The following is a 12,486-nucleotide window of genomic DNA, read 5'->3' as shown; positions in this document are numbered from 1 at the left end:
ACCTGTCTCCTGGACATGTACCTCTTACAATTATTCCAATCACCAAATATAGTTGACTTATTGCTAATAGTATCTTGGATAAGGACTTGACCAAGAAAACTTAACCTTGATCACTGATCAACGAAATGACTTCGAGGTCAGATGAACCCTATCTGACAGATCTGTAGACATTTCAAGGATCCTATAAACCCATTATAGTTATCCTATAAATCATAAGTGAGTATTTCACATGAACAAATAAATGCGGATAGTGTCCACATGTGGACACAGAAGATGCCCCCGCTTGCATATCATATAGTTATAAAGGGACATAACTGAAGAACAGTAAAAGTGACGCTACCCAAATTTGAACTTGATCTGAGTTTTGTAGTAATAAGCATTGTGTGTAAGTCTCATAACATTTGGTTGAGGCTAACTTAAGTAGAGAACAGAAACTAAAAATTCAGCAATTTTTCTATTTGTAAACACACATAACTCTAGAACGGTTGTGTATAAGTTTTATAACATTTGGTTGAGACAAACTAAAGTTAGAGAACGGAAACGAAAAACTCAGCAATTTTTATGTATATAAAGGGACATAACTCAAAAATGGTAAAAGTGTCGAAACCAAATTTCGTACTTAATCTGTATTATGTAGTAATAAGCATTGTGTATAAGTTTCATAACATTTGGTTGAGGCAAACTAAAGTTAGAGAACAGAAACCAATTTTGGAACATACGTTCGTACGAACGTACGTACGTACAGACGGACAAGGGTAAAACTTAATGCCCCCAAAGCTACAGTGGGGGCATAAAAATTACAATTCTTTTCAAGCAGTTCCTGAACCGTGAAAATAAGGTCAAGGACAATGGACATATGACAGTCGGAAACTTCGTATCTGCATACAAGTGGTCTACCTTCTGAAATATAAAGCTTCATACAAATAGTTAACTTCCTCGCCATCACCGCTGTCGGATTGTAACACTATGTCTCGTATTCTACGTCTTTCTTGCAGCGATACAAAAATTAACTGAAAGTTGAATGTAAGATGAAGAATCTTAAAGTTTAGAAGAATGCGTTATGTATTTTGTAGATTGTACAATATCATGGTTGCAACTCCTACTGGCAAATATCATGCATGTATGTGATATTAGATATTCTTTAAACATCTTATTCTTGGTTACATAATGACCTAAGTTTTTAAATGTTTTTTGGTGTGCTAGCTTTTGGTTCAGGGATCTTAATGATGGAAAATGAAGAAATGCTGCTGATAAATAGAAGCAAAAAATTTACTTATTCAGTTATGATGACTTTTTGTAGATCTTATTGTTTCCGGTCATTTTCATTTCTTATTAACTCCCATAAAAAAGGACCAATAGACGTATTCAGCTATGTTGACTTTCTGTTGATGTTTTTGTTTTTGGTCATTTTCATTTCTAAAAATTTCAATAATAGTTTCCAAGAAAGAAAAATAATGATGCAATTTCTAAAAAAAAATAAATTTATCTTTGGTCCAATAACTTGAAAATTGGTTGTCCAAATTTTCTGGTAATTTTAAATTTAGATAGACCTAGATCTGCCGCTCATTTCCATTCTGGAAGTGTTGCTTTAACTGCTAAAGCTACATTATCTAATTTCCGATATTTTAAAAAGGTAAGGTATGACAAAAAAAACTATAAATTCTTTTCTTTGAACCATGAAAATGAGGTCAAGGACAATGGACATATGATAGTAGGAAACTTTGTAACATAAGGTATCTGCATACAAGGTATGAAGCATAGAAGTTCTCTAAGAAGTCTCTTCCTTCTTATAAAGCTTTACACAAATAGTGTACTATATTGCCATCTCCTCTGTTGGATTGTTATCTCTATGTCTTGTATTGTTTTATCTTTGCAGCTAACTTATACTTTTTAATGGTATTCTTTTCAGTCTAGCTTTGTACATAAAGAGAGTATTGGCATGTTCCTGTGGCTGACATAAACTGCAATTCAGTCAAAACATGAATGTTTGTGTGACCTAGACCACTATGCCCCATCATCAATCTTTACCTTCATTGGCTGTTTAATGTAAATCTTATGGGTAATGTGAGACAAAAAGTATGAATTTCAAAATTAAAAAAAAAATTATAATAAATTGCTTTGCTGAGTGCAACTGGATACGACCGCAAAGGTTCCACCCTGAACAGTTGGGGCAAAAATGAGAAAAAATTGACCCCCCACAATTTCTTTTTACCCCCCCCCCCCCCCTTTTTCGCCAAAAAAAATTCTTTCCCTCAAGATATGGTCATAATCTCAATTCAAATTTCCCATTGTAGTTTGCAACCATAATTACCCATTTAAATTTACCATAGTGCTAACTTATTTTATAATAAAATTTAAAATATGGTGCCAAATCTTTCATATGAATTTTTTTGTAAAAAAAAAAGATGCAACATTTGCAGATATTTTTACTGGTCTTCCTATATTATTTTGCATTTCTTTAAACATAATTTAAAAGCAGTGTAAGGGAGGTAATCAAAATGTTGTATTTGGATTACCTCCCTTACACTGCTTTTACATTGTGTTAATTGTTCATTAACCATTACTTTATACATAATTTAAAAGCAGTGTAAGGGAGGTAATTCAAATGATGTATTTGAATTACCTCCCTTACACTGCTTTAAATTATGTTTTGTACTAAAGTATTTGTCCATTAACCAGGACACCCTTGTTTTTCCCTTTTTTGGCCCTAATTCCTAAACGGTTTGAGCCATAACCCCCCAAAGCAAATCCTAACCATCCCTTTGTGGTATGGAAACTTGTGGTATAATTTCAGAGAGATCCATACACCGTTCCACAAGTTATTGTCTGGAAACTAGAAAAATGCTTATTTTTGGCCCCTTTTTGGCTCCTAATTCCTTAACTGTTGGTACCATAACCCCAAAAATCAATCTCAACCTTCCTTTTGTGGTATTGAAACTTATGGTAAAATTTCATAGAGATCAATTCACTTCAACTTAAGTTGTTGTGCGAAAACCAATGTGTCTTCGGACGACGACGCCAACGTCAAACCAATATATGACCTGCGGTCGTATAAAAAGGAAATACAACAAAAGACACATTATATTCATTTATGCATTTATCTATTGTGTTAAGTTTTCAAAACAACACAAGTAATTATAAATAACACATATATATATATTTTGTACCCCTTGTTGTTTAATTTTAAAAAAAATCATATATAAAAAAACCACTGACAAAGGTATAGAATTAATGATGATTAATATCATGAAATAAAGAAATAAACAGTATTTAAGGAACAACAGATATAACTGAATCATCTATCTATGATGGTTGAGTTTTTGATGATTTCTATAAACAGAGGTCAATACTTTGAAACATTAGTTGAAGTTAGACTCAACACTGTTAATTATACATTTTAAAACTAAAATTTTACAATCTCACTCCAAAAAATGAGAAAAACTTTCTGATTATAGGCAATAATAATATCTTGCTCTTTTTCAATGAAATTTCACCACTAGTCACTTTAGAATTTCGAAGTTAATGTATTAAAAAAACTAAATAATGTATGTACATTACATTTGTATTTTAGCAAATACAAAGAATTCTTCAAATACAAGCCTTTGAGATGTGGACCATTTTTGGAAAACTAAACCATTATAATTCATATTTTTCAAACAGGTACTGAAATAAAAAAAAATATACAAGGATTTCCAATTTATTTTAAATTTGAAGATGAGAAATTGGAAAATAAGCACCATTCATACAAAAACAATTACATATTATAAATATCTATAATAAACAAATTGTCCCTAATAACAAATAATGTTTAACGTTGGATTCATTGGCTAAAATCTGATTTAATGCTGCCTATTTTAGTAGCAACTTAGTTTTATCAAAGAATGAAACTTTTCTTTTGTGCTATTAAAATGACCTGAATTACTTTTTATAAATACACATACATATGTTGCAGAACTTTCGTAAAATTCCTTCCCTAACTTTTCAAGTTACTAGCCACTCCAATACTATGACTTCCAAAACTTCTTTTCCATGTACCCCCTTTCCCATGATGTCTTATATCAAAACTGGTCAAAAACTGTCTTGTTCTAACTGCAATCAAAACTTTCAGTGGAGATCATGTCTTTGATATATGTGACTGCAATCAGAACTCGATCATTTCAGACCTTCCCCATGATAACAAAGTTATGATACATCAGCCAGCACACAATTTCAATGATTTAACTGCAGTAGTAACTTGTTCTAGACCCTCCCTATGCTGACAGTTTCATTATTTCAGCTGGCCAATAACTTCAATGCTCTGACTGCTGGTATCACCTGATCCATTCTTTGTACATCTACAAAATAAATAATAAATAAATCAGAAATTGTCTATACATATTGATTAATGTTTTTTTCTATTCTTAACCTGCTGTTGTATAAATGAAAGGATCCAGTATGTGTCATTACATTTGCGTCATCAAAGTTAAACAAGTCCAATATTAAATAGATATGAAAAAGGTTATTAAAAGGAAAGATCAATATGTTAATAAAAGTCCATTATTTACAAATTCTGAAGATTTCACAAAATACCAGAACAATATAAAGAGAAAAATCAGTCTATCCAAATAGCTATACTCATTAAAAATGTTTGTCAATAGAATTTATTGCAACTTTATTTTCTGTAAACATGCTTTTTAAAGTACTGGGTAGCTGAACATCACTGTCATTTTATTCTCTGATAAAACAGTGACAATACAACCTATAATATTGGCTTCAATGTCATTATGTGATCTTTTGTACCTGTTTTTTTTTTTTCGAAAGCAGCCTGATCAGCATGTTAAATCTTGCATATGATCCCAATAAAAACCAAAAGGTTTGGCTAGATGTAACATTGTTACAATTCAGAAAATAGGAAACCACTTTAAGAATCAATTTCATTGTTAGTAGTAGAATGATACTTAGGAGTTATTTCATATTTGTATTTAATGCATAGCTGAAAATTTGTCATTTGATCAAGAGATAGTAGATGTACTTATCATCAGTGATAATAATTATTATTTTCAAAAGTTGACCAAGAATATGTGATCAATGAATTCCTAAATGAAAAAAAATCTAAATAGCAAATAGCTTTCTGTCAAACAATCAGTATTGATGTATAATATAGGTTATAAAAAAACAATTAGTAATATTGATAATATCTGAAAAGAATATTGTAAACAGCTGGCTTAGCATGATGTTCACTCATGACTTCGTAAAACATGTTGATTAATAAGACCCATTAAATTGGATGACATTAAAATATTTCAAAATGTCAATTTAAAAAAATAGAACTAACCAAAGCCAAAAATAAAACAACATGATTTATCATTGTTGTTTTGGTCAATTTGATTTTGCAGTAAATTATATGCTACAACAACATGACCAGATTTCTATTAATAAAGTATAGCTATAGAGAGTGGGAAGGAAAATAAAGAAGCTTGTAATTGTGGACTAGTTAAGGGACAAAAATATCCTTGTTGATACTATAACTCTTAAAAAGGGAAAATAACAGTAGGCTTAGGAAACACTTTATTAAACTAGTTTTAACTAAATGTATCTGTAAGCTTCCTGTTGATGTTTCAAAGCTTTTTGATACCAATCCTTCATAATATCACTCTTGTTAAATAATAAAAAATTAAAATTACTTTTGTCACAATCTTGAAAGTTTTAATCTCTTCCTGTAAATGATTAGGTTTTAAACAAGTTACAAGTTTGTAAATGTTGTTTATAAAGATAAATTATTTGTTTATGATCAAGTTATTATGGTATGCAAAGTACAGGCAACGTATGAATGTTTTGTTGTTTATAATTATACACATGTGTAAGTTATTTACGTAATTTATTGCTTAATTGATATCTGTTGAAGCAAGACTCAGCCACTTAGTGTATAAGTAATGATGTGGGATGATAATTAATTTATCTTCACTTATTATTGATTCAATGATGTTAATTATTTAGTAGTTGTTTTTGCTATGCACCTTAGCCATAAGGTGTCAATTGATAGTCTCTTTTACAATGACTTGTAAAAATTCTCCTGAAAATCTGTCATTAAAGGCACTGGCCATCAAGAATCAATCATTCTAATAAAGTAAAGACTAGAGTAAACAAGAGGCTCTCAAGAGCCTAAATCGCTCACCTGTAATTTTTTGCTTAAATCTTTCATCAATTTTTGCTTTTCAATATATATTCATGAGTGGCTTAAAAATGCCATTTAAATTTCTTTGTATCTGTCGTATTTTCTTCGAAAGCAAAAAAATGCATTTTACCCCTATGTTTCTTGATGTACAAGGAAATAAAATACAAAATTTATACTAGATACTCTGAAACTCATTCAGCCCAAGTTTGGCTGAAATTGATTCAGCAGTTTCTAAGGAGAAGATTTTTTAAAGTAAGCAAACTAGATGAACAAATTGTGAAAAATTGTCTTTAAAGGACAATAACTCCTTAAGGGGTCAATTGACAATTTTGGTCATGTAACTTATTTGTAGATCTTTCTTTGCTGAACATTTTTGCTGTTTGAAGTTTATCTTTATCTATAATAATATTTAAGATAATAACCGAAAACTGCAAAATTTCCTTAAAATCATCAATTCAGGGGCAATAAACCCGATTCGGCTGATAATTTCAGGGCAGGTAGACCTTGACCTAATGAATACTTTAACTTCTTGTCTGATTTGCTCTCATGCTTTAGTTTTTGAGATATAAGTCAAAAACTACATTTTACCTTATGTTCTATTTTTAGCCATGGCGGCCATGTTTTCTGAGGAAACAGAAAATAAAACACAAACTTTATTCTAGATAACCTAAGAATCATTCAGCTTAAGTTTGGTTTAATTTGGTTCAGTTGTTTCAGAGGAGAAGATTTTTTAAAGTTAAAAAATATGATTAACAAATTGTGTAAAATTGTCCTTAAAGGGCAATAACTCTTTAAGGGGTCAATTGACAATTTTGGTCATATAAAACTTATTTGTTGATCTTACTTTGCTGAACATTTTTGCTGTTTACAGTTTATCTTCATCTATGATAATATTCAAGATAATAACATAACTCTGCAAAATTTCCTTAAAATTACCAATTTAGTGGAAGCAAGCCACCAATGGGTTGTAAGATTCATCTGAAAATTTCAGGGCTGATAGAACTTGACCTAATGAACATTTTTATCCCCATGTCAGATTTGCTCTCAATGCTTTTGTTTTCGAGATATAAGGCAAAAACTGCATTTTACCCCTATGTACTATTTTTAGCCATGGCGGCCACGTTTTTTGATGAAACAGAAAATATAACATAAACTTTATTCTAGATACCCTAAGTATCATACAGCTTAAGTTTAGTTGGAGTTGGTTCAGTAGTTTCAGAGGAGAAGATTTTTAAAGTTAGAAAAAACTTTAGTTTTTGAAATATAAGTCAAAAACTTCATTTTATCCTATGTTCTATTTTTAGACATGGCGGCCATGTTTTATGAGGAAACAGAAAATAAAACACAAACTTTATTCTAGATAACCTAAGAATCATTCAGCTTAAGTTTGGTTTAATTTGATTCACTAGTTTCAGAGGAGAAGATTTTTTAAAGTGAGAAAATATGATAAACAAATTGTGTAAAATTGTCCTTAAAAGGCAATAACTCCTTACGAGGTCAATTGACAATTTTGGTCATTAACCTTATTTGTAGATCTTACTCTGCTGAACATTTTTGCTGTTTACAGTTTATCTTTATCTTTAATAATATTGAAGATAATAACCAATAAAATGCTCCGCAGGGCGCAGCTTGATACGACCGCAGAGGTCGAACCCTGAACAGTTGGGGCAAGTATGGACACAACATTCAAGCTTGATACAGCTCTGAATTTGGATTGTGATTAAATATTTGACACAGCATAGGTTTCTGACACAGAATGAATGTGGTCTAAGAACTTAAAAATTTTAAATTGGACATTCAACTATTATGGTCCAATATCCAAAATCTAAATACATGGTTAGATTCAGCATATCAAAGAACCCCAAGAATTCAATTTTTGATGAAATCAAACAAAGTTTAATTTTGGACCCTTTTGACCTCAATGTGGACAAAGTTGATAGCGGGGCCCACAAATAAAAATTCTAAATTCATGGTTAGATTCAGCATATCAAAGAACCCCATATATTCAATTTTTGTTGAAATCAAACAAATGTTAATTTTGGACCCCGATTTGGACCAACTTGAAAACTGGGCCCATAATAAAAAATCTAAATACATGTTTAGATTCAGCATATCAAAGAACCCTAAGAATTCAATTTTTGTTAAAATCAAACTAAGTTTAATTTTGGACCCTTTGGACCTTAATGTAGACCAATTTGAAAACAGAACCAAAAATTAAGAATCTAAATACACGGTTAGATTCGGCATATCAAAGAACCCCAATAATTCAATTTTTGATGAAATCAAACAAAGTTTAATTTTGGACCCTTTGGACCTCAATGTTGACCAATTTAAAAACGGGGCCCAAAATCCAAAAACTTAATACACGGTTAGAATCAGCATATTAAAGAACCCCAAGAATTCAAGAATAAAACCCCATTGAACTTGGTCAAGAAATAAGCAATTTATACGAAGTATCTTCTTTTGCACAATACTGTGCAATTGAATATTTCTTGCTATTGCGCAATACTGTACAATTGACAATTTCTTGCTATTGCGCAATATTGTGCTATTGGATATTTCTTGCTATTGCACAATACTGTGCAATTGAAGATTTCTTGCTATTGTGCAATACTGTGCAATTGAAGATTTCTTGCTATTGTGCAATACTGTGCAATTGAAAATTTCTTGCTATTGCACAATACTTATTTTATAATAATTTACACATCCTGTTTGGTGTGTATCTCCTACCATATCATTATTATTTGCTTTTAAATATAAAACAGAAATAACCAACTTAAAATGGAAAATTTTAAAAGAAAAAAAAAGGAAAAAAAGAAAAAAAAGGAAAAAAAAAAGAATCCCCCCCCCCCCCAAATTTTTTGAACCCCCTTATGATTCATCACCCCCAAACTCAATCCCAGCCTTCCCTTTGTGGTATGGTACCTTGCAGTACAATTTCAGAGAGATCCATACACTTGAACACAAGTTATTGTCTGGAAACTAGAAAAATGTGTTTTTTGGCCCCTTTTCGGCCCCTTATTCCTAAACGTTTTGGGCAATTACCCCCAAACTCAATTCCAGCTTTCCCTTTGTGATATGGAACCTTGTAGTACAATTTCAGAAAGATCCATACACTTACACACAAGTTATTATCTTGAAACTAGAAAAATGCTTGTTTTTTGCCCCTTTTTGGGCCCCCAATTCCTAATATTTTGAGGCAATTACCCCCAAAATCAATCCCAGCATTCCCTGTGTGATATGAAACCTTGTGGTACAATTTCAGAGAGATCCATACACTTGAACACAAGTTATTGTCTGGAAACTAGAAAAATGCTTATTTTTGGCCCCTTTTTGGCCCCTTATTCCTAAACGTTTTAGGCAATTACCCCCAAACTCAATTCCAGCTTTCCCTTTGTGATATGGAACCTTGTAGTACAATTTCAGAAAGATCCATACACTTACACACAAGTTATTGTCATGAAACTAAAAAAATGCTTGTTTTTTGCCCCTTTTTTGGCCCCTAATTCCTAATATTTTGAGGCAATTACCCCCAAAATTAATCCCAGCATTCCCTGTGTGATATGGAACCTTGTGGTACAATGTCAGAGAGATCCATACACTAACACACAAGTTATGTCTGTAAGTTACAAAAATGCTTATTTTTGTCCCCTTTTTGGCCCCTAATTCCTTAACTGTTGGTACCATAACCCCCAAAATCAATCCCAACCTTCCTTTTGTGGTATTGAACCTTATGGTAAAATTTCATAGAGATCCATTCACTTTAACTAAAGTTAGAGTGCGAAAACCAATGTGTCTTCGGACGACGCCGGACGACGCCAGACGACGACGACATCGACGCCGCCAACGTCATACCAATATACAACCGCAAAAATTTTTTGCGGTCATATAAAAACTGCAAAATTTCCTTAAAATTACCAATTTAGTGGCAGCAACCCACCAATGGGTTGTAAGATTCATCTGAAAATTTCTGGACTGATAGAACTTGACCTAATGAACATTTTTACCCAATGTCAGATTTGCTCTAAATGCTTAAGTTTTTGAGATATAAGCCAAAAACTTCATTTTACCCCTATGTTTTATTTTTAGCCATGGCGGCCATGTTTTTTGACGAAACAGAAAATAAAACACAAACTTTATTCTAGATACCCTAAGGATCATTCAGCTTAAGTTTGGTTGGAATTGGTTCAGTAGTTTCAGAGGAGAAGATGGTTGAAATAGTTTACAAGTTTACAAGGGACGGACAATGACGATGGACGAAGATGACAACGGACGACGATGGATGCCAAGTGATGGCAAAAGTTCACATTTCCTTTGGACAAATTGAATGTAATCATTTACTTTTCAAATACCTGAAACAGCCAATAATAATACAAAAATAAACGAGAAAACCTGATATCATTACAAAAATATCCACAATAACATACAAAATAAGAAAAACAGAAAACCTTAAGAATAGGAACAACAAAGAAACACAAGGATTCAAACCTAAACCAACAAGTCTCTACTTCTGACTTGACTCTATAACTCATTGATCTTAACCTTGCGGCTACAAACTTATACTATAAGATTGCCTATTATATATATTTGAAGGTACAAGCCCTGTGTGTCTGTTGTACTGATATGTATCATATGTTCATTTATACATATAAAATAAACATATAAATTGCAACCCATTGGTAGCCAAGAGGTTTCGTTGATGTGTTGATGTCAGTCACACATAACAGATTTCAAGGAGGGGTTCGATTCCCAGTGAAGGCATATAAAAATTACAAAAGTTAAAGGTAAGTTTCTATATTAATTCCATTAGTGAACAGAAATCAGTAAATTAGCCAATTCAAACTAATGAAATTTGGTACACAAAGGAAAAAATTGAATATAATTTGGTGAGTCCATTTCAGCCACAGATTTAGGAAGCGTTGATTCTAGAAAAAGAATCCACAGTAAATGAATAGGCAGACGTCACATCACGGCAATGGTTTAATTTATTTTTAACAATCAAGATTCAAATTGATAAAAAAGAAACAATTTTTTTTTAGGTTACATTTCAATACTTTTTTTGTTCTATAGGGAATTAAGTGTTGATGGCAGATCTTGACAGACTCTGTCAAATTTAATAACAACTTATCTAAGACTCTAAATATACAAAATAGAGTTTGAAATAGTTTATAGATACTTATGTATTGTTGAAGACTATACCTTGACCTCTACATGCCTTTTGGATTTTTTTTTTTGTGGTGATGTGTTTCTGTTTCATTGACGTGTAACACACATCTGTGACCTCTCTTTAAACAAATTCAACACCCTTGATAGTTTCCAGACAAACATTCATATAAATGTATACTATAAACTAATAAAAACAATATACCATGAAATATTCAGTTATAGATTTTTTAAACAGCTGTATTAACATGAAATTCACTTATGATTCAACGAACTTAATAAAACAGCTGTATTAACATGAAATTCACTAATGATTCAACGAACTTAATAAAACAGCTGTATTAACATGAAATTCACTTATGATTCAACGAACTTAATAAAACATGATGATTAAAAAGACAAAACCATATTGTAATTTTTTTACCATTGTCCCCAAATAGAATTAAACAGCCTTAAAATAAAATAATTAGATTGGTCGTGGTTGTGTTGACCAGAGGCGGATCTAGGTGGGTGGTAGAGGCCCTGTCCTCCCCTGATGGAGCTACACATATGGTTAAGACTTTTTACACTAAACATTGTCATGACGGGTGACCCCTCCCCCTTTTTACAAATTTCTGGATCTGCACTTGTTGACTAATGATTTTTCATTTAATTTACAGTAGACATAAACCTGTTGAATATTGTCAGGTTTTTACTGTCTAATAGCTTTGGAATGAGTAAGAAATATGTCATGTCTGTTATTTTCCTTAGGAATAAAAGAATTGGTAATATTATATCATAGAGGAACACTAAAGCAATCAATAGCTCTTTAACACTTTCTATACCGGATTGAACTGGATTGTGTGTCTCTAATTAAGAATGTCATCTCATCAAATATAAAATCAATTCATGTCATTTATATGAATTATATATCAGTTTGCAATCATTCAATAACATCAGGCTTATTCTTGGTAATAAATTACTGATTATTCATTACACAATCTCATCAAAAGCTTGGTTGTTTATCTTTACATAACTTGAGTTTGAATGATTGCAAATTATGTGATTAAATTAAACAGTCTGTTTAACAGACACTATAAAAAAACTGGCATCAACACTAAATTCTCTAAGTGACAAAAGAAACCCATTAAGATATAACATAAGACATAACAACTGATGAGGATCCATGC

General features: G+C 31.6%; 1 protein-coding gene across 2 annotated transcripts in view; it reads right to left on the bottom strand.

Annotated features, from left to right (window-relative positions):
* Positions 1-3,075: 3,075 nt before the first annotated feature.
* The window catches only part of LOC127730110 (centrosomal protein of 70 kDa-like), a 39,685-nt gene continuing 30,274 nt past the window's right edge, over positions 3,076-12,486 (bottom strand). For both annotated transcript variants that reach the window (XM_052238235.1, XM_052238236.1), the window contains exon 19: positions 3,076-4,334. In XM_052238235.1, coding sequence (XP_052094195.1) covers positions 4,273-4,334 — 62 coding nt within the window. In that variant the 3' untranslated portion in view covers positions 3,076-4,272. The remainder of the gene's footprint in view (positions 4,335-12,486) is intronic.

Source organism: Mytilus californianus, unplaced genomic scaffold (genome assembly GCF_021869535.1).
Source record: "Mytilus californianus isolate M0D057914Y unplaced genomic scaffold, xbMytCali1.0.p SCAF_2, whole genome shotgun sequence".
NCBI lineage: Eukaryota > Metazoa > Mollusca > Bivalvia > Mytilida > Mytilidae > Mytilus > Mytilus californianus.
Note: the sequence above shows the minus strand (reverse complement) of the source record. Positions and strands in the feature narration are given on the sequence as shown.